This window comes from Martes martes (assembly GCF_963455335.1).
Source record: "Martes martes genome assembly, chromosome: 14".
Classification (NCBI taxonomy): Eukaryota; Metazoa; Chordata; class Mammalia; order Carnivora; family Mustelidae; genus Martes; species Martes martes.
The window spans coordinates 14,539,726-14,566,799 of NC_137902.1; the positions used below are offsets into that span (position 1 = coordinate 14,539,726).

The 27,074-nt window shown below is 37.9% G+C and overlaps 1 protein-coding gene across 1 annotated transcript in view; it reads right to left on the reverse strand.

Moving 5' to 3' along the window:
- ATRNL1 (attractin like 1) overlaps nt 1–27,074 on the reverse strand; it is a gene marked incomplete at its 5' end in the record, with an annotated part of 807,401 nt that overhangs the window by 88,959 nt on the left and 691,368 nt on the right. Inside the window, one exon of the mRNA XM_080822490.1 lies at nt 24,671–24,785. Within this exon, the coding sequence (XP_080678616.1) occupies nt 24,671–24,785 (115 nt within the window). The remainder of the gene's footprint in view (nt 1–24,670; nt 24,786–27,074) is intronic.

Below are 27,074 nucleotides of genomic sequence, written 5' to 3' on the forward strand. Positions count from 1 at the left end.
GCAAAGCTAATTTTCTTAAAACTCTTCATTTTCAGATCAGTCTTTGTTCTTTTTTCCAATTCCCACCAGATAAAATTCAAGTTCATCTGGGGAGTGAGGGCGGACCTACCATTTTCTTCCATTTTCCATAGCAACCCTCCAGTTTCACATCACTCCGACTTCTGACTCTTCTTTGCTCGTGAGCCCCTTGGTTTAGAATGAACTTTTCCTTCTATATTATCAAGGTGTTGGCAGGTTTTGTTTCTCCTGAGGACTCTCTTCTTGGCTGGCACTTGGCCACCTTCTCTCCCTGTACTCAAATGGTCTTTCTTCTGTGTGTACACACTCCTGGTGTCTTATCCCCTTGTTGCGTGTATACACTCCTGGTGTCTTGTCCTCTTGCTATAAGGACACCAGTCCCCACCCTATGACCTCACTTTTATTTATTGTCTGTCCAAAGAAATGATAGTCTTTTTCAGGAAAGTAATTATTTAAATTTTCTATTCCTAAAGCTTGTGCATTAATTAATATTATAGTAATTTCCTTCTTCAATGGTGTCCACTTGAGAAACTGACTGTTAAGGAACTCCTGTAAAGGTAAACATCTTCATGTCTTAAGTCAGTAATGGAGAACAACCTATTGGAGCAGCCTAAAATCATGCAGGACTTGATTGCCAACAGATGATGTTATCTGCTTCAATTAATACTGGTTGGTGTGAGAATGAAGACTTCGGTTGAAAGGTAGGTCAATCAGGGAGGTAATCTTCAAGGTGGAAGAACTCAGTCCAGCAAATACAAGGCATCTCTGACTGTGGCCTCTGCATTCTAAGAAGCCATTGAGTAGAGACAAGATGGGGAGGGGGATGTCACCGACAGGCAAAAAGGCAACAGATCTTCTCCAGCAGGTTGTCAGAGAGACAGAAATCACAACTGCCCCCAGATTGAGAAGCATGGTGAGCTGTGTAGGAGATAAGGGGATGGGAAAGATACAAGAGAGGAGAATGGTGGTGCTAGCTTTGGGCATTACTGTGGGCTCTAATTTTGGTTCTCCTAGATCTATTGCTTCCACCAATTCAATATTCAGAACCTTTCTTTTAGCCATTCTAGCAGTTGTTTGTATCTAGATTGACATCCTTAACTGATTAGTCAATGGAATTACTGAAAACTTTCTTAAAGAATTTGCAGTATCATTTTTCCCACCTCAACATTAAATTTAATTAATACTATGAAATAGTCTGTAGGTGTTCAGAAATTAATCTTTGGGGCACCTGGGTGGCTCAGTGGGTTAAGCCTCCGCCTTCGGCTCAGGTCATGATCTCAGGGTCCTGGGATCAAGTCCTGCATCGGGCTCTCTGCCCGACAGGGAGCCTGCTTCCCCCTCTCTCTCTGCCTACCTCTCTGCCTACTTGTGATCTCTCTCTGTCAAATAAATAAATAAAATCTTAAAAAATAAAAAAGAAACTAATCTTTGAATAAACGAATGAAAAGTTGCCAGTATATTTTACTAATGGATCATCAGTGGAGTAGATCCGAAAATAAGGCTTTGGAGCAACAAAGTGTTTTCTCTTGTCTCAAAGGGCCCCCCTTCCTCCTTCTGTTCCCCAACCAGAAACTACATTAAGTTATAGAATTTCAGACCTGAGCAAGTTACAGAAAGCATTTTTTGGGCGGAGTAGGGCAGTGATGAGAGAAAGGCCACGAGGCTAAAGTCATAAAGTATACAATTTCTCACTCTAAACAGGAGCTTTTTTGGTCCTCCTCAAATTCACTTTTTGGATGAATGCGGTAGGATATGAAATACCCCGGAAGACTCCTCTGCCTCGTATTTGCTACCCTGCAGTCTAATCCTGGTTCCTGAGCGTCGTTGGCTTGGCAACAGCTTTCTGTCATTGTGGCATCACTGGTGACTTTATAAGAATGGTTTCTCTGTTGACAGCACAGTCAGTACTGTATGAAGGTCACAGACAAGCAAACAGGTAGGGAGACAAAGGAACCTCTTTCTGAAACCAGCCACACTCGGCATGTCGGTCTCAACTGATTACGCTCAGCAGTTGTGCTGCTATTGTCTCCCATGTCCGGGTACTTATCTTATAACAAGGCGAACAGTGAAAGGGCACTGTGAAATACGATCGGAAGGAACTCCTTAAATGGCCCATAAATAGTGTGTACAGCTAGATTTTAAGGAAGAGCAGCCATGCTGTAATCTTCGAAGATTCCCGGAAAATCTAGGCTTCCCAGAAATCTGGCTTGATTTACATAAACAAATCAAGGAACTGCTTTCCTCGTGGATTCTTTCTCATTTCTCTGACAAATGCTAGAAAAACTGGCAAGTTGAAGCATCTGCCGGATTCACAGTTGCTCTTTCTCTGGAGTTCCTGCAGTCAGGCTCTAACAGTGTCTCCAGGAAATGGCAAATATTCACTTTATTTCAATTAGTTTTCGCCACACAGTCCACTGCCTCTTCAGCCAGCTCAGAAAACATGACTTTTAGTATTGCTTAAGCTGCTTGACTTGTGAGATAAGCACTGAACTCCTACCTCGTCATTCGCTAGGAAGATTGGGTCCTTTGTGTCTTATCGGTTTACCTGCTGGTATTTATTTAACACCGTTTGTGATGAGCTCTCACTTTTTCCTGTTCATTTGAATTTTGACTTGATATTAATTTATCTTTATCTTCTGATTAACACAATTCTACCTTTGTGACCTAGAGTTAGTCTTTTCTTTGAATAGGCTCTTCTAAATACAAAACTCAGAATTGAACGGTGCCCATTTTGGAATAAGACTTTTAAGTGGGTGCAGCTTTTGAACTTTTAACAAGAGAAAGCTCTGACATCTTTCTGTCAACATTTTCCTGAACCACAAATTGCTCATGCATTAGAAATTCTCTAGAAATGACATAAAAAGGCTATGAAGCAAATGTATTCTTGTAGTGCAGGTCTGCAAGTCAGGGTAATTTCAGAATATACCGCATAAGCTGAAAAGATGGCAGATGCAAGAATTGGATTTAACTATAGATGATAACCCAATTTTCTCCATAGGGCTGTAACTCAATAAGTCTTTAATGGCTTCTTAGATAAACAGATGGATGTCATCAAAAGGCACAGGATGATAAATCTGATTGGTGTCTGAATAATTTCACAGCTTTATCCCCAAAACAAGTGGGAAGAGAAAAATGGGAAAACCCACCCTTAAGCCCCAGCATGGGAGTTTAAATTATTTGATTAGAAACAGTTGTATTTTCCCAGTGGCATAATATTGAAAACAATCAGAATGGCAAAGTGTAGGAAGTGCAATATATCTTTTTAATTAGGGTTCTTCTTCTGAAGATTTATACTGGTTAGTTGAGCTGTGTTTATTTCTATTTAGTTGACTCAGTTTATTTTCATACAGACTTCCAAATATTCAATTAAAGCCCCTTGGAAGATTATGACTTTCAATTATCCTTGATGGCCTAGTTTGTATACTTTTAAGTCCATGGCCCAATTTCTGCTGGTCAAGCAGTTCCTTTTCTTTGAACAGTCCCTTTACTTGGATGCTTTTTTCATTTAGTTCACTTGTTTATCAGGATCACTCAGTAGAATTAGATTTCCAGTAGTCCATGGTTGGAAATCATATTCTGACCAAATCTTTCCAGGGCTGGGCCTGTCAAATGCTAAACACACATGTATAACTCAGTGAGATTTGTGCAGATGAACCTCGGAGAAATGGTATGGCTAAAAAATGTTCTGAAAGGAAATAAACCTTTCATTTTCACTGCCATTGTTATATTTGGGTTGTGAGATTATGGGAAAGTGTTATGGTTTTTAAGTGTTACTTTAGGGATTTCTTTACCTTAGACAAGATAGAGGGCTAAATTCTTTAAATGTCTGATGATAAAGTATATAATTTCTTTAATGTTGGAAGGAAAAGTGTCTGTTGAGATGATGATGCTAATGGTCTTTATCTTTAGTATAAGATACAGCTTTCAATATTTCTGAGAGATGCAAAAGTTTACTTAGTAGAATTACCATAAAAAAACTTTTCAAAGATGGACCCAGAATATTCCTGGGAACGTACTTAAAAAAATGTGTTCCTTTTATCCACAGAGTCTAGGAAAGTGCTTTTTTTCTTTTAAGACTTTATTATTTGAGAGAGAGAGAGAGAGTGAGAGAGAGAGGTGAGAGGCAGAGGGAGAAGCAGACTTCCTGCCGAACAGGGAGCCTGCAGGGCTTATCCCAGGATTTCCGGGACTCCAGAATCATGACCTGAGCCAAAGGCAGATGCTTAATCAACTGAGCCACCCAGGCACCCTGAAGCAAGTACTTTAAAATATTTTTATTAACTGACATTAGTTCATGTGTTGAAGTTAATTCTTAGCAGCTGGAAATAATAGGAGATTTTTATGTAGCACTTACTATGGGCACTTGCTAAGTAGTAAGTTCCTAGCATTTTACACATATTAACCTATTTAGTCTTCATGACAATCCTAAAGGGAAGGACTATGAGTATCCTCAATTTATAGATGAGAAAATTAAGGCACATATATATTGAGTAAACTGCCCAGGATCACACAGCTATTAAATGATAGAGCCAGGAATTAGACCTTAGGCAGTCTGGTTCCACAGTCTATGTTTTTAACCATCTTAATGTTTTACTGTCTTTCATAAAAAGCTTGATTGATGTACAGAGATAGTCATGATATTATCAGTAATCAAGTAGAGATGGATTGGTTAGGCCCCACTGAACATGAGGACCTAAGTCTCTGCTTTGGAGTCTGGTTACTCAGTTATGCAGGTTTGGGAGCTCAGAGAACAAACACTCCATCAGGAACAGCCTCAGATGACCAGGGCTCCCCTCAAATGCTTTCTGGATACAGGTGGGCTGTAAATAACAAAGCACGTCCTACCAAATGTCCTAGATACATATTGGCAACCTTAATACCACTTCTCCATATGCTAATGGATATTTTTATCTTCATTTCAGATGCTTCCGACTATACTTTTCCTCAACGAGGGCTCTGCGGATGTTCCTGGTACGCCAAGTGCAGGACCTGTCACTAGTCAGTTGCAATTAATCCCTTTATTATGAAGTCTGTCTCCCTATGTTCCATGGGTATTTTCAGACTTCCAAATATCCAAATATTCAGACTTCCATTTGGGAGAGAATGTGGCCGTAATTTACTACAATGTTTTTTTCATGATGTTTGAAATGCCTCAGTTGACTAAATATAAATTGGTAAAATTTTCCTGAAAAGCAACGTAACAACATGTGTTGAAAACCTTAAAAAAAAAAAAATTCATTCTTACCTGCTTCAGAACTAGTATTTTTTTTAAAGATTTTATTTATTTATTTGACAGAGAGAGAGAGATCACAAATAGGCAGAGAGGCAGGCAGAGAGAGAGAGGGGGAAGCAGGATCCCCGCTGAGCAGAGAGCCCGATGCGGGGCTCAATCCCAGGACCCTGAGATCATGACCTGAACTGAAGGCAGAGGTTTAACCCACTGGGCCACCCAGGTGCCCCCAGAACTAAGTATTTTATCCTAAAAAAATTATCAGAGATTTGGACAAAGGTTTTACATAGAATCTTTATCGCAGCATTATTTACAACACACACACACACACACACACACACACACAGAAGAATGGAAGAAGAATCCAGGGAACAACATAAATAGGCAAGAAGAGGAGAATAATTAAGTTTATGATCTCCATAAAATGCAATACTATGCAGTCATTAAAATTATGTTTCTGAAGAATTTTTAATGACACAGAGAAATACTCATTATATAACATTCAGTGGAAAAGCAGAATACAGAACTTCATTAAAAAATGATGCTCCTTAAGTAAAAAGAAAAAATATATAAATATATCTAAGGTCCTGAGAGGACATATGTCTTTCGTTAGTTATCTCTGGGTTGTAAGACTTTGTTTTTTCTTTTCTCAATTTAAAAAAAATAAATATTAATTTTATAGTCATAAAAACCAGCTGATAGGATGAATACCCGTGAGCTACAGGGAGAAGAACTGGCAGACATTAGTGTGTGTGGTGGTGGTGATGGTGGTGAGAGGCGGACAGCAGAAGAGAAACACGGCTTCCTTTTCCCGGAGAAATATCCCAATTCCCCTGTACCTTCCTTTATCTCCCCACGCCTTAAACACCTGTGTATAAGAAAGGGTGTATTCAAAGGTACATACACATCTACAAACACTTGATTACCAATCTCAGGTAGCTCCTTCCCATAAAGGCTGAGATTCCTGGTTACTAGAAATATAAACTGAGTCAAATCATTGCAATGTGATTTTTAGGCAAATTACTCAGAAGCCTGACTCTGATAACTCTCCCATAATGGGGCCTTAATTCTTCAGGTTGAAATGAGGCTGGAGTCTCCTTTTGCACATATCTTCACAGATTTTTGTAATGCATTTTATAGATGGTGACACTCATTGGCTTTTCCTCCTTTCTTTTTACTGAACAAGTTCCTGTCTATGTTCTGGCTTCCATTTAGTGAGATGAAATGTTATTAGAAATATGAAAACATTATCTCATTTGACGCTCACCTCCTTTCCCCCTCTGCCACTACAGCTCAAATCCTTGTTTTGGAAAGCACATGAACCAAGATGAGTAGAACTCTGACATTTGAGGAGAGAAAGAAGAAGGACATTCCTGGCAGAGGGCAAAGCATAAGCAAAGGTCTATAAGCTGGGCACAGCAGGCTGTATATGACAGAGACTGAGTCTTCTCTTTCTGTGAGGGTAGGCTCTGCAAGTGGTAGTAATGGAGAAAGGTGGTTTGAGGCCAGATCACAGGGGCTTCTGGTTACGTTAGGATGATTCCAAACATCAAAGTTACCACTCAAGAGATTAAAGATTTGCCACCAAGTATATTCAAGAGAATATACTCTGGGCTTTGAGAGCAATTAGAAAGAAGAAGCCAAAAGTTCTTTTGGGTAATGTCAGTATTATGTGAAACCCATTGGCCTGGGAGAGAGAAGAGCTGGGGTCACCTGCTTGTTCTGCCAATAATCAGCTATATGCCCTGGGGCAAACTGTACACCTTCCTTAAGGCTTCTGCTTTCATATGTATAAAAGTACAGGGATAGAATATATGAATTCATGCATTCATTCACTCAGCTAAGTATTGGCCCATTGTGTCAGGCACTACGCTGGACATGGAGGACACTGTGATAAAGAAAGATGGTCTCTGCTTGCATGGAGCTCACAGTCTAGTTAGGGAGGCAAACAGATAAATAAGGTTTAGTCTAATGAGTGGTTTAGAGATATATCTACTCATATAATAAGTATATTTAACCTTCCAAGGTAACAGCCTCAAAGGGGGCAGCAACCAATTCAGCGTATAAGCTCTAGTATGTTTGTATAAAAATCAATCATGCAGTGGCCACATTCCAAATACTAAAAGGAAATTAAGATCTGGAAATTATTACAGTGAGAACCTGTGTAGTCTCATTCTGTGGATATGTTTAAAAATGTGAAATGGATGCTGCACGAGACAGGGGGCTGAACAAGATGAAGTCTAGTTGTCTGATCCTGTTATGCTAATGATCCTGAGATGGAAAGAGAGGAAAGAGGGCCAGCACAGGGAGCAAAAAACATACCGGGAACCCCAGACAGCTTAGCAGGCTGCTGCTTCCAGTAAGCAGGCTTTGACCTTGTTCTGTATCATTTTTCTGCTAGATAGTGTAAACAGATGGGGGCTTCCTCTGATCATACAGTATCAGAGAGACATTAACGCTTAAGCAGTTAGTTGGTTGTTTGAAATTCCTGGATGTGTTACCAAGATGACTTTAAAGTCAACAGGTGACACATGGAACAAGCTGTTCTAAGAAAATGGGACAGTGGAATTTAGTTTTATTAAACAGCTAACATTTGTAATTAGAATGGTGATCTTTATATTACCAGTTTAACATAGTAATAATTTTTTAAATAGACAGCCATGTTTTTATTTTTTAAAGGAAAATTTTTAAAGGAAATATCTATAAATCTATGAATATGAATATATACATTATTGAATTGGCTCCCTTCAAGGCTCTTACCTTGGAAGATTAAATATACATATTTGAGTAGATACATCCCTAAACCACTTATTACATTAAATATATATATAACAAAATATTATATAAAATTATATACATATGTATATTTATAAATTTTACTGTGTGAAAATATAGGGATTCCAGAAGGGCAGTTATATTAATCTTCGTGGTCAGAACTCAGTTACTATGGTAGAGGTTTGGATTTATTTTTTCATTAGCATTTTATCGATTGGACCAATTAGTCTGAGCAAGCCTGAGATTCCCAGGATTTCCAAAACTGACATCTGTGCCTTCCTTAAGCTGCTGGTGACACACATGATGTAAATTTACCAATTACAAGACACAGAGAGGGCTGCACGTTAGCAACAGCGAAGCCTTAGGTTTATATCTGAAGCGCTCTGGGACAAAAGATAAAATAATGTTTGATCTCTGAATCACTCTCTAAAATCCCTTCTTTCTTTTCGCTCTACTTTTTTTTTTTTTTTCCAAATCACAAAATAGAGCAAATTAGATGTAAGCTTAACATATTTCACGTAAGTGCCTTTTTTGCCTTCATACTTTTCCATGCTGTTTTTAATATTTTCCTACTGGGGAAACAGTAGAATATAGGGATTAATGGCATAGGCTTTAGAGTCAGAAAAAAAAAAATGGGGTGAAATCCTGAGTTTATCAGTTACTACAAGTTTTTGAACTCAATTTTCCTTGTTTGCTAAATACAAATGGTAGGATCCAACTTACAGGATTAGTACAATATTAAATGAGAAAACACAGAAAATATTATTACAGCAATGGACTCATAGTAAATATCCAATAAATTGTATGTTTGTGTGTGTGTGTGTGTGTGTGTGTAGTTGTGTGAGTATATCTTTGCTCATTTCAGACATTTGCACAGCCACTGAATATATTTTCTAAATTGAGAAGAATCAATAAGAGAAATGATATTTGCTTTAGGATGCTCCCCCTCCCCCTGGCAACTGTTCAGCACAATATTTCCAGATCAAAATAACTTAAGAATATTTTTAATAGAAAGAGCTTCTTAGCCTTTTCGTGGTCTTGGGATGACTAATTTCTTTAAACATTTTCAAAACTTTAACAAAAAATATGATAAAATAGGGCTCCTGGGTGACTCAGTTAAATGTTAAGTGTTTGACTCTTGATTTCAGCTCAGCTGATAATCTCAGGGTCATGAGATCGAGCCCCATGTCAGGCTCTGTGTGGAGGCTAGAGTCTGCTTAAGATTCTCTCCCTCTCCCTTTGCCCCTCCCCAGCTCTCTCTCTCTCTCATCAAGAAATATGGTAAAAGATACAAACAATTTAGTAAATATGCATCATCTTGTTTTAAGTTTATTAGTCTTGCTTTCCATGTTGCATTAGAAGTTCTACACTTTCTGATTTACACATTAAATATGATTTAAAGATGGAAGACAGAATTAGAAAAAAAATCCATGAGCTATAGCATTCTAATGAACAAAATAAAAATGAACATGCAGTTCAAGAATCAAAGGAGAAAATTCCAAGAGGATAGCATCAAGGCATTCATAAAATTTGCTCATTTTCAATGTCTTTAACATGTGAACAGTGGCCTGGCAGACATGACCTCAGAGACTTCAACAATAGGACAGCTCAGCATATGGGGCACAGAGACCAGGCTTTAAAACCAGCTCTACAACTTGCTTACTCTAAAATCTTCAGCAAGTAAAAAATTTTTGACAAGTAAAATAATCTTTTGAAGCATGGTTTCTTTAGCTGTAAAACAGATAATTTCACCCATGGGTTATAGTAAAAAAATTAAATGGTTTAAATATACATAAAGCACCTGGGACAGTGGCTATACATGGCAGGTGCTTAGTAAATTGTGGCTATACATAATGTTGTTATTTAATTATTGTAAGTTAAGATATGTTTTTTATTTATATGTTAAATATCACATAATAATGGTTAGATATTTTTTTCACCATTTTGGAGGTATGTTTGGGATGGTATGCCTTAATATAAACTATGTGGTATACATAAGGTTCACTTTGGAAATTTTGAGGAATAGCTTCAAAGACTAGGGCAGCCATTCCCTTGAGCAGCTGAAACTCAGACACAGAAAGCCCACGTGGTTTCTGATTGGGAGAGATCATGGACAGGGAAAACAGTGCTTTCAAAATTTGAGCCCCAAACTGAAAGTCACAAGGACAGATATTCCAAATTGCATGAGTGGTCTGTCATACAGCCCATAATTTATAGGTTAACTTTTGGAATAAAGACCCAAATGCAGAAGAGTCCTGAAAAATATGTTTTACTAGCTTTTCACGTTAAAGTAATTTTAGACTTACAGAAAAGTTACAAAGGAGTACAGAATTCTCATTTGCCCTTTACCTGGCTTCCCCTGATACTGTTTTATCAAATAATTATCAAAACCAGAAAATGAACGCTGACATAGTACTACTGAGTCATCTATAGGCCTTATTTGAATTTCACCAGTTTTCCCACTAATCTTTTATTTCTGCTCCAGGATTTAATTCAGGATCTGACTGCATGCAGATGTCGTTAGCCTCTAATTAGTGTTAATTCCTCAGTCCTTTGTCTTTCATGACCTTGACACTTTTGAAGACTTTTTGTCAGTTTGTTTTGTAGACTCTCCCTCAATTTAGATTTGTTCTGATCTTCACTCATAATTATATTAGTCTTATGCATTTAATGAGAACAGTAGTGATGTTTTGGTCTTTTAGGGCAACATATCAGGGGGTGTATGATTTCTTTATGTTTTATTACCAATGATATTATAACCCTGATCATTTGGATAAGGTCATGTCTGCTACATTTTTCTACTATAAACTAATTATTTTCCCCTTTGTAATTAGAAATGTCTTGTGGGAAGATACTTTTGAGGCTTTGCAAATGTGCTGTTTTACACTATATTTTCTCCTATTAATTTTAGACTCCATCAATTGTTCTTGCCTGCAGTAATTACCACTGTGGTATTTGTCTAAGATGACTTTTCTATCTTCCTTATTCTTTGTGTATCTGTTAACTAGAAGTCTACTGTAAGGAAGAGCTGTTCTTTCTCTGCCACTTTTTAATTTATTCAATTTTTATATCTATGTTAGCATGGAGTTGTGGGCATTTAATTTATTCTCTGAGTCATAATCCAATGGTACATGTATTTGTTCTATTGTTCATTATTCCAGGTTTGGCAGATGGTTGTTCCTTCAAGGTGGACTCCTGTGTCTTTCCAACATGTCTTCATAACTTTTTGAACAATTAACTTTTGAACCCCGGAACTGTAAGACGCCCCAAGCTCCTCTTGCATTTTCCTTTCCTAGCTTTGGCGTCAACCATTTCTTGGGAAAGCTCTGGTTCCTTTTATTGCAGAATGTGGCTAGGAAACCCAGAGATGCGAACTCAGAGTGTTCATTGTTACTGAGGTTATCCTTGCTTCCAAGCCCTCTCAGAGGACACAGTGAAGAGACATACATATGTATGCTAATCCACATACACACAGCTGCATTTCTACATATGTCTTCATGTATGTGAATAAGCCCTTCCTGATGCTTCTAATACCAATCCAGTACCACAGGACTCACTCTAGTCTTCTCATTTTTTTTCTTTCTCTGACAGTGAGAAACCCAACTCTCATTATCCACAAGGCATTTAATCTCTTTGTTTAACAGTGGCATCGACATAGTGTCAGCATTGCAAACCCATGCCCCACCACCATTTCCAAAGAAACAGATGTACTAACTACAGTGTAATGTTTGCATATAGTTCTATTTGCTTTTAGCCTTATATTATAATATTTTATAATATTTTTATATTATATTATAATATATTATAAATAATTGTAATATATTATAATATTTTATAATATAAATAATATAAATAATATAATGTATTATAATATAATATATAAATATATAATATATATTTATATATGTTATTTATATATATAATTTATATATAATATAAATATATTTTAGCCTTATATTATATTATAATTATATATATAATTATAATATAATATATTATATTATTTTGCCAAGTTACTTAGGCTATTCTTTTCTTTCCTATCCCCTCTGTGCAGGTATGTTACTCATTTGAAATGCATTTAGGTTCATTTTTTTACAGTTTGTCTTCCATTTTGGGTTCCCCATATCCTGATTTTCTTTGTTCATTTATTGGGATGTGAAACACTACAATGTTTCTAGCAGTATATGAAAAGGTACTCAAAGAAGTGTCACTCTCCTCTCATCCCTCATTCCTATACCCCCTCTTCTATTTCTCCATTTTCATATTCCATTTCCACTCCCTGTAGGTAACCAATCTCATTAGTTTTTCCTTTATGTTTCTTGTATTCTGAAAAATTGAGTAGATATCTGTACATTTTAAAAAATTCTCTTATTTCTTATATGAAAGAGAGCATACTCTAGATATTCTTTTATACTTTATGTTTCTCACTTAACATATCCTGGAAATAATTTCATATCAGTTTATAGAGATCTTCCTCATCTTTTTTTTTTTTTAACAGATGCATTGTACTCGATTTGTGGATGTATTGTAATTTATTTTACTACTTTCCCATGTATTCTCATGTAAGTTGTTCCCAATGTTATGTGATTAAAAACAATGCTGAAATGAATGTCCACGTATTGCCACATTACTGGAAGTATATATTTTCGGGTATATACCTATGAGGGGGATTGCTGGGTCAAAAGAGTGCAAGTGTAGTTTTGTTATGTATTTATTGCCAAATTCCGCTCCAACAGGGCTGTACCAGTTTGCATTTTCACTAGCAATGTGTTGTCACACTTTTTAATTTTCACCAACATGACAGGTGAGAATACTTGCAATCCTAGAAATACTTGTAATGCAGAGGAAAAAGGGAGTGAGGTAAAGCTCAGATGGACAGAAAAGAGGTGTGTAGAGAGTTAACATGGGACTTTGGAGTGTCCTGACAAGACCTTAAGTCACCTAAGGGGACTAGGATACAGGGATGATTTTGAAGTATTGGGGAAAGTGAAAAACATTAATGCAAAGACGAAAGTGACCCCTGGGGATATAAAGGGAAATAGAACATAATCTATAATGCAGTAAGCATAAGACAGGTTTAAAAAGATTGACTTGTTTTTACATGTAAGAGAAAAGGCTAGAAACAAATATCAAAATAGAGAGACTCAAAGCATTTGAAAAATCTCAGTCTTAAAGAACAGCTGTGATCTAAAAACCCACAACAAAGGATATAGAAGCTACGTAGCCAAGCAAGAACCGGAGCAGACTGTAAAAGGATGGTCAAGCAGCAGAAGCAGGGTCTGGTGACTCACTCCTAGGCCACCAAGAAAAGGAGTAGGGACTCTGATCCTGCTTTAAGCACCCAGAACGAAGAGGAGCCTATGAAACACTTATTTTTAAGAAAAGAAAAAAAGGTTGGTCTTAGAAAAGGTCAAACCACGATCTTGTGTATGACCAAATCATCAAAGTTAAGATTTTTATGTATGGAAAAAAAATTCAAAGACCCAAAGGAACTTGTTAAATGTAGGGGGTAAAAAACCACATATTGCAAAGTGACCAACATGACTTGAGACAAGTAGTCCTCTAGAACGGGGCTGAAACAACAGGCTAGTCATCAACGAAGAAACAGGTGATTTAACCTCGGTAGAGCTTTTGATCCTATTTCAGAAGCCAAATTTTAGGCCAGAGATTAGGGAGGGTTTTTTTTTTTTCCACTTTTTAAAACTGAGAAACATACAGAATTAATTTATATTATAATTATAATTTATATTATAATTAATCTATAACAAGTACATGGGAAAATGCAGTTGAAAATTCACAGTGAGCTCAAGAGCTGGACTCTGGGAAGATAGCACCAGTAAGGACAGATGAGTAAGAGAAATGAGTAAAATAATTAAGCACATGTGCTGACTTTCTGTTGTGTTCTAGGTACCACTTAGCGCCCAGATATATAATGATAAACAAGGGGAAAACTCCCGCCCTTAGCTTGTCTGAGTAACATAGAGACACTATAATAAAAATGTTATAGAAGTAAACAAAAAATAAAGGAGTAGACTGAGGATGGAAACAGGTTTCACAGAGGAAGTGACCCTTGAAGTGACATTCCTTTGTTAGGAGGGGAGGTGTGGGGGTCGCTGTGTGTTGGAGGATAGTTTAGACAGATATTCAGAAGGACTAGTACATGCTCAGGACAGGGGTGTGGTGTATCCATAACATCAAAGTGTATCTTAAAAATTACTTTAGCATCCAGCAATGTGAAGTACTTTTTGCCTCTCTAAAATTTCATATTTGCAGATAACACAAATGGAGCATAGGGCATGAGAACGGAGCTTAGAATAATGGTATTAAACTTCAAAAAACCTTGAATCATCAGAGAAACTAACTGAAATGAACTGCTTCCTTTCCTTGAGCAAGAAAAATAGTAGGTATAAATGCAAAATGCAGAATGGCAGAAGGGGTCAGGAAGGGACAAAGGAGTCCTACTGAACTGTGAGGGGAAAGTAACCAGCAGGGCAGCTGGTTTTAAAAGAGATGTTAGCACTAAGGCATGATGACACTAAAGCCAGAGAGAGCCCCCTGGGTTCTAGGATGGTCGGCACTAAGGAAGTCTGTTCAGGTGAACTTTAGTTTCCTCCTCTTTCGAACAAAGAGATAGAACCATCTCCAGAATCTCCTTCAATTCCATGACTCTTGAGCAAACGAGATTTGGGAAGATTGAGGGACATTCTGAGAGCCATGAGATGACCCAAGCTGGAAGACACAGGCTCTAGAGGCATGGATAGAAGGACTGGGAGCAGTGTGTTGAACCTGACCTGGGAGGTGATTTCAAAACTGCCTTCTACCACATGATGGATTATTATAAGGAACGCAATCAGCTGTTCTCTATTTCTGGAGGGATGAGAACAAAACCAAAACAAAACAAAACAAAAACAAAGAGAGAGAGAGAGAACAAAAGAAAATGGGAAAATTGCAGTGAAGACTTTTAAATAACAGAATGAATTAGTCCCAGAAGTTATGGGCATGCCTTTTGGGAAAGTTTTTAGAAATAGTCTGTCTGTCCAAGATGATTCTGAACAGGGTCACCAGCTGTGGCTGCAAGCCATTGGATGAGCCAGGTGTCATTACAGTGCCCTTCCTATCTCTGTGTTTCTGCAATTTTATAATATTATGCATAAATAGAGTAATACCAAATTACCCCATTTATACATTTTATGTATCTATTAATATGGACAATAGTTGCCTTTCCATTTTACCAGTAAAGTTTTGAATACAAATGTGACTCAGCCTCTCACCATTACAGCTCTACATTCAGAGCTAATTGCCTCACAGAACACTTAAGGAGTCATTTTTCATTATGATGGTGAGCAAGGGGAAAGCAGATGGCACAGTCATGTTATTGATTTGATGATCCTTGCCTGGCTTGCTGAATAAATGGAACTGAATGTATGGTCACTGCATCCAGACTTTTAGGGCCTTCAAGGTTGGGTTCAAATTATGTCAGACAGCAGGTTCATGGGGCAAGAATTCATTTATTCCTACAAGCCTTCTAAATGATAATTCCAGGGACCAAGAAGAACTTCTCAAACTATTTCTTTGGAGTCGTGTTCTTAAAGAAGAGGATGAGCTCTTTCTTAAGTTTTGCCAATGCTTTTTCTGCATGACCACTCTGAACTTGCTGCCCACCAGTTATGGATGTAGACCCAACTTACATGGGCTGCACTCATTGGCAAGTAATACAGTGTATAAAAGAAGGCAACTTATTCACTTTGCAGAGGACCATTAACTCTTTCCCTAAAAGTCCTTAGAGAGAGATGATTCTGGCCTTAAGTGGTTAATGTTGTTAGAATCAGTGTTTACCTTGTTTAGAGTTACAACACTACTACCATTGGTGTGAGCTTCTCCACCGGGCCTTTCATTAAGAATGAAGGGAAAGTCACACACAAAGATATCTTTGGTAGGTCCTGTGGCACCATTTTACAGTAAATGATAGGAGATTAAATCAGCTGTCAGTATAACATGGAATTTTTTATCAAAACTTGAATATACTCCTTCCAGATGAATTTGCTAAGGGGCCACTGGCCCTTTGGAGTGGCCACCAGAAAGATGTTTATGTGAAAAGAAGAAATTCCCAGGGCCCTTGACCCACATTGTCTTAGCATTTCATCAGTTTCCTGATAAGGAGACATATTTTCTCAAGCCATTTAATTTTCCTTTTTGGACCTAGGGAATTCATTTCCGTCTGCCATTTCTGGGCTTTGGTGAAAGGTGTGCAGTCCTGCCTTCTGGCAATGAGGGGATTATTATTGTGGTCTTTTCTTGTCAGGCTTTACAACATGGCATAATAAACATGAGGTAGGGGTAAATTCCCTCCCTCCATGAGAGATCCAGAGACCTTGGTTCTAGTCCCCACGAGCTACGAGCTTGACACATCTCTCCCCATCTCTCCCCATCTCTGGCTCTCCAGGTTTCTTTGTTTCTCTCTTCCTTTCTCCCTCCCTCCCTTTCTTTCTTTCTTTCTTACTGCAAAATGCAGGATAGAAGTAAATGGTTTCTAAGTTCAGTTCTTGAGCTCCTAAACTTCTAAAATTGTCTAACACTCAGGATTACCCATCAACCCTTGTTTAAGGCAGGTGGCCTTCTGCTAAATTCCCCTAAAGTACGTAAAGCTGGACTATTTAATTCATGACCAATTAAAAGTGAAACATCTTACTAATTGGAAGCTTTGTATAGAGACTGTGGTGTCAACCAGCATAGGAAATACTGGTTGGCTGATTTAGGCTTTAAATTTTGTTCATCTCTGCAAAATTCTTATTTTCTTGTTTTGTTGCTTTGAAGGCAGCTTACTTATACCAGACAAATTTTGATTTTCCCCTTTGGCTTTGTAAGTTGATTTGTTGAGTTGCTTCATTTTTCCTATTTTTCTCTTTGACCACAGTAATTATTTCCCAGTCAATTCTAGAAAGACCTGAACAGAGTGGCAGGTGGGGAGAAGAAAAAGAAAAGAAAAATGTGTTGGCCATGCTTTCAGTGCCGGGGGTCTCACTTCTCACGTCCATAAATTCTGACTTTTCATGTGAGTTTGTTTCTAATTGCTCTATCTTGAGAGTATTTGAGTTATCTTCCAGGCTGTTTCACTTACTTCTACTGCATATTTAATTAGCCGTGTTCACTATTCTTCATGTTTCTTGTCCTTATTTTCTTCTTTGTTCCTTTTGCACATTAATTAATTTCTCTCTATTACCAATGACACAAAGAAAAAAATTAAAATCTCAAATGGGAAGACCATGGCCATGTCACTTCACAGAGACATTGGGCAGGGAAAGAAAGTCTCCACTACCCCTCAAAGCATATAGCTAATGGCCTTTGACCATAACCCACCCCACTTCCCATAAGGAAAAAGAAAAGATTTGGATAGAGCATTACAGTGTGAGATTTTCTGGTTTTAAATTCTGGCTCAGTAACTTATTTGCTATGTGGTTATAGGAAAGTTGACTTAAGCTCCGTGAGTTTATTTTTCTCATCTATGAAAGAAAAGTTATATTATATACTTCATAGGGTGATGATAATTCAAAGAATGGTAATGAACATAGAGCAGAATCACAACAAATGATATGTGTTAATAATAAGTACAACAGCAACTGATACTTTTTATTTGCTAGATGCATTTTGTGAGGTTATCTTTCCTGACTATAACTAATATGTAGACATTTATTCCATAAGATTCAAAAAGTTATTTTTCTGGTCATAAAGGGTAGAACCTAGTTGTGCTCTCTCAAACTGAAATAACATGGTTTTGTTAAAATTATTATCAAAAAAGAAATCAACGTTCAAATAATAAAAAATAGAATATGTTTATGATAGGTTTAGTACATGCTACATTGGAAACATACAGTGCCTTATTTTTTGTGTCATAGTCCCCTAATATTCTGATTTTCCTTAAACTTTAAATCTAAACAACCAAGTTTTAATATTTTTCATCAAAGGTGCAATGCTGAATTTAATTTGAGTGTCCAAGATCTGTAACTTGAATGCTACATGAATCATAAATACATAAAATCTAGCTTATCGAAGATTATTGGCCTGAAGTCAAATTGTAACTAGTAAACTGTACATTTGTATAGTACATAACTATAGATTTTCAACATATTTTTGGTGAAGAAGTTCTATAATTTAGGGATAATTAATTTTATTCATCAATTAAATATGTATCAAACAATTACTAAGTACCAAAACTTGTTAGCAGCTGGGGAATCAAAGACAAAATATGACACAGCCGCTGCCCTCAGAGAGCTCACCACCTGGGAAGAAAGTCAAGGAAAGACACAGTGACTCTGATACATGTTAGGAGGCAGTAATGAATTGAACTGGTAGATCTATGGGACTTCGAGGAGAGTGAGGTCACTCCATGTATATGGAGGAGACCAAAGTCTTCGTGGAAGAGGACCTGGCTTTTGAGCTGGGCTTTGGAAACAGGCAGCTAAGAGGGAGTGCGCACCTCAGGTATGAGGAACAACAGTGTGTATGCCAGAGAACACACATGCACTCACGGAATCATAGGAAGAAACATACATGTGGAACTAAAGGCCTGGCAGCAATCATAAAAATATACCATATGGTCATCTTTACTTTACAGACGAGAAAACTGAGAGTCCAAGAGGTTAAAATAACTGCCCAAGGGCAGGCTGGCCCACGGTGCTCTCTAGGGAGCGCTGGCAAGAATTCTGTGGGTGGATGCGAAACCTGAAAGAAGGCTGAAGAGAGGTTGAGGAGGACCTCACACCCCAGACTAGATGTCTGGACTCACATCAACAGGCAATATAACGCCAGCAAAGGTTTATGAGGAAGAGAGTGATATGATTAGAATTGTGCTCTCTTGGCCGAAGTCCAGTGAGAACAGCCAGTGCCCAGATGAAAACTGGAGACAGGAAGAATGGCAAAAACAAGATGTCTGCCTTATCCGCCACAGGGGCAAAAGCTAAAGATCTTCATGATGATTTGCACACACGATGGGAGAAAGCGAAGGCGGCAAGCAACTCCAGGATTTCAAACTTGAGCCACTCTGAAATGATCTTTACAAAAACAGTAGGGAAGTAGGCGGTGTAACAGGGAGAGAGTCAAGGAAGAGTGACGTTATGCCTAAAGGGCAGCAAATCCAGGTTGCGATGCTGGTGTTCAACAGGTGAGCAGTGCTGGCTGGAGATCCGGAGTCAGGAGTTAGCTCCCCTGGGAGTGGAGAGGGCACAGCCCTCAGGGGACAGCACGGAGAAGGATGAGAGGCTGGCTAAAGGACTTGAGGCAGATGAGGCAAACCAAGAACCGAAGGAAGGTGCTCCATGTCCATCCTCTCTAAGTAGGTGCCTGAGGTAGATCAAGGCACACCAGAGGGGAGGGTTTCCAGAAGCTGGAGAGGCGAGGCAGGGACTACTCAGCTGTCAAGCCAGACAAAGACTTGGTGGCAAGTGAGAACTGAGAAAAGGGGGACTGTCATTTTGTTACTCCCTTAGAAGGATATTAAGTTTAGTGACCGTATAACTCTCTTATAGCACTGTTTTCTCTGTGTCCATAGCACCTAGCACAATTTGTCTTACTGGTTTATTTGTGTGACTACTTACTTCATGTTTATCTCCACACATGCTGTACCCCCTAAAGGGGCAGGAACTCTGTTTTTGTTCACCACCATACATCCAGTGCCTGGCCTGCAGCAGACACATTTAAATATTTCTCAAATGAATAAAGGTAGTACATGAAGATTCACAGTAACTATATAACTGTACTTTGGATAGAAGACAAAATTACTTCCTACGATTGATCTGCGGGTCTTTTTAATAGCAGGTGTGTTTTTGACATAGAGTCATGTTTATTAACAATAATCCCAGGTGTTTGGTTCTTTGTTGCTGCCTGGGCTCTCTGCCTAACTTTATAGTTTATTTTGCCATGAAAAGCCTCTTTTTTCTTTCTTCTTTATGAAGATACATATGGTGTATGTAAATAATATTTGGATTTGAGGTTAAAAGGTAACTACCATGCCAGATTTTTCATAACGCAGACTTGATATGGTTCAGTAATTTTATTTCTTATTCCAACCACCTCTAACAGAGAGAGGGCTAAGATTAGATCAACAGGTGTGTTTCTACAAGTGTGAAGATACAGTGGCAAGTTTATGGAAGGGAAATAGTCTTAAGGGACGAGAAAACTCAGAAGCTTCTGGAAATGTGAATTAGCTTAAAAACAGGTTTCAGAGGAAGAGAGTCCCACGCTGAGAACCTGCAGACCCAATCCGTCCCTGGAACTGCAAAGACCTTCTATATTTCACGGGTGCTGTGGGGTAACAATAGCTACTTTCCAGAATCATTAAGAGGGTTAGACCAATGACTGTATGGAAAGCACCTGAGACAATGCTCAGAATTACTACTTTCCTTTCTCCCACCTCTTTTTCATTTAATTAAATCAAAGTCTCTTTTGTGTCGTTATCCATGACACTGTAAATAGACTATCATTTTAAACATTACACAATATTTTAGATTTTTAAAAATAATCTGGTCAACCTGCCAAAACTTCTAAGCCTAAAGAAAAAAAAAAATTCAAAACCTTAGCCTTTCTACAGTGCTCTTCTTGGTAATGTTAGACTCAGTCAAATGTGAGGCAAGACCAGGACAAAATTCCACTTTTAGTTGAAGCACATAACTTCTTTTTGGCTGTGGACATTTGGGTCGCTGGGATTTTTAATCCAGTGAGAAGACTTAATTTGCTACTTATTAGTGAGAATCCATAAACTATGAAATCCATAATCTTCCATCACAAAGTGACAGCAATCATTATCATTTTCAATTTATGCTTTTGAAGAGCTCTATTTACTTTGTCCACATTTCGTCTTAATGTGACTCTAAAATGCTTGGGGACCTTGCCATCCAAGGTGACTGGAGACATGCTTCGTTGTTTACTGTCATGCAGCAATTACTTGATGGGCCCTGTCTTCATGGGGATGTCAGTCTTTCAACCATCTTGAGGTCAGTGGAGAAAGTGGTGTATAGTGCACAAATGTCAACAGCAGAAATCCCACATTAACCCAAAGAGTCTGGCATGGCTGGCCGCAGTTTCTCACAAAGAATAATGAAGCAGCAGGTTTACGGGGTGGGGGAGCTGGGAACCTAATTAGTCTGGCTCCAGGAATGCCAAAAAGCCTATTTAATATCTTTTGCTTTTACTCTTCTAAGCCACCTAGAGGGAGAATTGCTCACAAACACCTAATTTCATTACATTAAAAAAAGAAAAAAGAAAAAAGAAAAAAGAAAAAGATTAGTGCACAGGGTAATCTGATGGATGAATCTGCAGCTTTTCTTTCGACCTCTGTTAAGAGGAAAGCCATGGAAAGGACTTCGCACGTTTTTAGACCCTTATGATTTGCTAAGCATTCCTAAAATACTTTCTGGTGGAAAGAGAATGAACTAGAAAGACAATGTCATATTTTAAATTTAAAAAAAAAATTACTAGCTGCTTCTCAAAAGAGATGGCGTGTGTCTCCGAATCATGTATTTGTTGGTGCTGACACTCAGTTTCAGAGAGAAGACCACCATGCTCCTCAGATGTTCCCGCCTTCGCTTTATCCCCAAACTGACCCTTGTCTACAGGGCTTTCATTCATGCTAATGAAGAGAACCTTATGAAAAGCATCACTCAACATTTGGAAAGCTACATTTCAAAAAAGGGCCTCGTAAAAAATGTTGAGACTGGGCTAAGGACTACAAGAGAACTTTTAATCTAATAAATAAGATGTACTAGTCATTGAATAGATATGCTGATATCTGGAGACATAAGTCTCTCAAGAGCCAGGAGAAGGCTCCTAGCACTGTGTTCGTCCCATAGTGGGGATGGCGTCAGGAGTCGATCCATGAAGTTCCTTCTCTACCAACATCATCATGAAAAGTGTTTTTGAACTGCTTTCTGTGTGTAGGGCACTGGGATAAGCACAGGCACATAGACGAACTTCTTGCAAAGATATGAGGTAAACCAAACTCTAGAAATGAGATAACCAATGTCAACATTTCCTTTCCAAGAGCTAATATGGTTCTCAAATGATCCCTGGAATGCATTTCTTCTCAAGTAGTAGATGGTACTATGTTAAGTTTTAATTGGCTGTGTACACACCAAGTATCTTGATGAAGAGTAAAAAAAATAAGTCATATAATTTGTATGTTGGTGTCAGTATTTGCCTTATTTAGGGAAAACAGAGATGTGAACATTAGAAAATTTCTCTCTACAAACACTGCCTGTTTTTTGTTTGTTTGTAGTGGCAGTGAAGTCAGGAGTTTTTTTTTTTTTTTAATTTTATTGTTTCCTAGCATCATACTATAACAATTTCAAACATGTAGCAAAGTAGAAAGAATTTTAACGACAGTATCCCCACCACCTGCATTCTACCATTAACAATTACTTTACCAGCTTTATAATATAGCTTCCATCCACCCATCCTACCTACAATCCATACATCAATACCATGTTTTTGATGCATTTCAAAGTAGACTGCAGACAGCACATAATACTGTTTTGAAGTAGACTCAAAGAGTATTCCTAATCCTACAAAAACACCTAGAAAACATTCATGAGTTTTTTTTTAAAACAAAGAACAAGCTCATCCTGAATTATGCACACAGATTTTTGATATAGCTCAATCGACAGGCTCTGAGAAAGTATGGTAAGTTAACTCAAAGTTTTGTCTACCTTTATCAACGCTATAGACATTTTCAGTACTCCCCCAAATGCTGGGCTTTGTGAAGACACGGGCTATGGAGTATAGAGAAATAAGCTCTCTGCTACGTATCATCAGGGAAAACTACCTGGCATGTTGGCTATCAGTATTTTTTTTTTTTCTCTACACTCTAGTAGTTTCCTAATTATTCCTTGGGTGTAGAAATAGATTTCTATGCCTCAATTCCCTCATTTACAAAGTGAGTTTTATACTACTGATTGCATGGGCTTGTCATGAGGATCAATGCAAAAAATAAGAGAACACTTTGTATAGATTAAAGCACTATGCACATCTAAGGTAGCATTATTGTTAGTAATCATAACGCATCTGCAATAGAACACAGCTAAGGTAATGGGCCACACTGCTACTGGGTTCTTTCAAATCAGTCAGAAGGATTTCAAAGGTTAAAGGGACAGAGTATTGGCAGTTGCCTTCACTCTGCCCATCAGTACGTCATCTTGTCAAGGATCCAGAAGAACCTCGGCGTATATCACACAGACCTGTTTTCATTAGTTAAGGGTTTGTTTTGGAAATCATCCCAGCCCTAAAACAATACTTCCATTAGCTGGGCACAGTACCTACAATTATCCATCTTATCTGACCCGTGCCAAACTATTCTCCTCACTGCATCCCATTTACGTCTACCTTGGTAGAGCTGAAAGAAGAGCACGGCATTCACTCAATAGATGAGAAAGTACAGAGAATGTTCATTTCTTTGAACAAACACCTACAAATAAACTTTGTGTAGAAATTCTGCAACCGGATATCATCGGGTACCGTAAGGGACAAATCATTTTTAAGTGATGGAAACCCTCTGTCTCCATATGGGAAAAACTCCGTTATAGGAGTATCTTAAGTTTACAGGGAATAAAGGAATAGAGCTTCCATTTCTGTGTCTGGCTGGATACAAATCAAGAAAGTGAGACACAAGGTCAAGGCTAGCGAGGGAACCAAGAAAAGAGAAAATAATCAGGGAAGTAAGTTCAGCATCAATTACTGTTATTGAGAACTTGCCAGATCTCTGGCACTTTTTGCTTAAGGGGAACTGAAGAGAAAGATTGGAAATTACCCTTACCCTCAAAAAGCATCCCTTTCATAAGAGTTGGAAAGAGCAAATCATCAGAGACAGAAAAATTACACATTGTAAGAAAATGGAATAGAATATGTAAAAAGAGAGACATAAGCACAGTTTGTGATTTAATTACAACATTGTGTGTGTGTGTACAATGTGGACAACATCACAGCAATGAGAAGACCTCCAACAGGGCACACCCAGTTACCCCCAAATTCAAAATAGGATTTTCAGGTAGGAAAAGAATCAGAGGGGAAGACTGGTTGTGCCATCCGAGGGGGAGGATTCCCTGACCCATGAGCTCCAGCTGTCTGGTGCTGAGAACAAGAACATATAGCAAGTACACTGAGATGGTGGCATCAAGCCATCATCCTCCGACACCACTACACATTCCAAACATGCAAGTAAACTCTTTAATTTGGTTCCATATTTACGAAGCAAACTTCTAATCACATTTATAATTTGGCATCCTATATGACACACATACTGGGAAAAAATAAGTGGCCCAAAGGGGTCAAAAATTTGCTTGCCATGTCAGTGAGATTTCTCACTGTAGTTACAACAACACATTGGGGGGTGTGTGTGTGTGACCATACATACTCACATACATTATACACAAACATACACATATATTTAACATGTACTTCTAAGAGAAACATTGGCAAATCTGAATTTATAGCAATGCGAATTTCTAGATATTTTGGTAAAAGTTTGCATTCTAAGAAATTCTACGACACTTTCCATTAGAACCATGTAAGCATCCTCACTGTGCTGCGTGATAGTATTGTTTATTTCTTCCATTTAGTCTATGTGTTTTTGTTCTACTGCTGATGCCTCCACGTTCGTCTTACCTGACTGTCCAGGAGGAGGGGCACCTGATGATCCTCGAGGGAGACAAAGAAACACAGTCAGAACAGCAGCTCTGTTCCCAGCACATGGTTCAATGGCTATGGGCTTGGGTGCTCCCTGAAAAAGAAAACCCAATCTTAAATTCGCATAATTGACAGGACACTGTGATTCTACTTTTCTCCTACCCTTGCTGAAGTCAGTTAAACTATACACTCCTAGTGGATGGGGACAGAAAACATCTCATTTTCTAATAGTTCATTTGACTATTTTCTCATTGTAATACAGTGTTTGTGTAGTGGTGGTCATTAACATTTAGAAGACTTTTTGGGGGGGGGAGTTAAATATTGGTACATATTTATTTTTTAAAAGTACTCTTTTTTCTATCTTTAGCTTGTTTTTTTCTTTGATAGACTTTATTTTTTAGGTTTTTTTAGACTTTATTTTTTTAACAATTGTCAGGATTATTTTTATTAAATTTTTAAATTCACATATAATGTATTATTGGTTTCAGAGGTACAGGTCTGTGATTCATCAGTCTTATACCACAAGCATGTGATGTAGAATTTATTGTTTAGAGCAGTTCTAGGTTCACAACAAAAGTGAGAGGAAGGTACAATATTTCTCCTACACACTTTGCCTTAACATATGCATAGCTCCCACATCATCAACTGCCCCCACCTGGAGGTATATTTGTTACAACTGATGAACCTTCATTGACACATCATGGTCATCAGAGGCCCATAGTTTACATTAGGGTTCACTCTTGTGTTATAGTTTATGAGTTTGGACAAATGTAAATGACATGAATCCACCATTATAGTATCATACAGAGTATATTCATTGCCCAAAATTCCTGTGTGCCACTTATTTATCCCTTCCTCACTACCCCAAACCCTGGCACCACTGATCTTAGTGACTCCATAGTTCTGTCTTTTCCAGAATATCATATAGTTGAAATCATAGAATTTAACCTTTTCAGGTTGACTTCTTTCACTAGTAATAAATAGGCACCTAAGGTTCCTCCATGGCTTCTCTTGTCTTGATAGCTCATTCCTTTTTAGTGCTGAGAAACACTACATTGTCTGGAGGTACCGCAGTTCATTTATCCATTCACCTTCTGAAGAACACCTTGGATGCTTATAAATTTCCACTATTAAAAATAAAGCTACTACTATATGGAGTATGTGGGTGGCTCAGTCAGGGAAGTGTCCAACTCTTGACTTTGGCTCAGGTCATAATCTCAGGGTCATAAGATAGCCCCCATGTTGTGTCCCATGCTGGGCAGGGAGTCTGCTTAAGATTCTCTCTCTCCCTCTGTCCCTTCCCACCCCACTTGCATGTGTTCTCTCTAAAAATATAAAGAAATAAAATAAATAAAGCTACTGTAAACATCCATGTGGTGGCTCTTGTGTGAATTTAAGTTTTAAGCTCCACTGGGAAAATATCAAGGAGTGTGACTGCTGGATCTTATAGTACAAGCATGTTTAGTTCTTTAAGAAACCATCAATTGTCTTCCAAAGTGGCTGTATCATTTTGCATTACCAACATCAATGAGTAAGATCTCCTCTTGCTCTGCCTCTTCACCAGCATTTAATGCTGTCAGTGTTCCAGATTTGGGCCATTCTAAAAGGTGTGCAGTGACATCTTGCTGCTGTTTTAATTTGAACTTCTCTGATAATGTATGATATGAAGGATCTTTTCATATGCTTATTTGCTATTCTGTATGTCTCCTTTGGTGAGGTATCTGTTAAGGTCTTTGGACAACTTTTAATTGGCTTGTTTCTTACTGTTGAGATTTAAGAGTTCTTTGTATATTTTGGAAAGCAATTTTTTTTTTATCAGATGTCTCTTTTGCAAATATTTTCTCCCAGTTTGTGTTTTGTCTTTCCATTCTCTTGATATTGTCTTCTAAAGAGTGGAAGTTTTTGATTTTGATGAATTCCAGCTTTGTAATTATTTCTTTCATAGATTGTGTTTTTGGTGTTGTCTCTAAAAAGTCATTGCCATATGCCAGGTCATCAGGTGTTCTTCTAGGTTATCCAGGACTTTTATAGTTTTGCAGTTTACATTTACGTCTATCATCCATTTCAAGTTAATTTTTGTGGAAGGTATAAGGTAGCTATTTAGATTCTTTTTTTTTTGCACTGGATGTCCAGTTGTTCCAGAACCATTTCTCAAAAAGACTACCTTTGCTTCATTGCATTGCATTTGATCCTTTGACAAAGATCAATAGACTATATTTATGTAGGTCTAATTCTGCACTCTATTCTGTTTCATTGATCTAATTGTCTATTCTTTTACCAATACTACACTATCTTGATTACTGTAGATTCATAGTAAGTCTTGAAGTTGGGTAGTGTCAGGCCTCCTGACTTCAATACTGTGTTGGCTATTCTGGATCTTTTG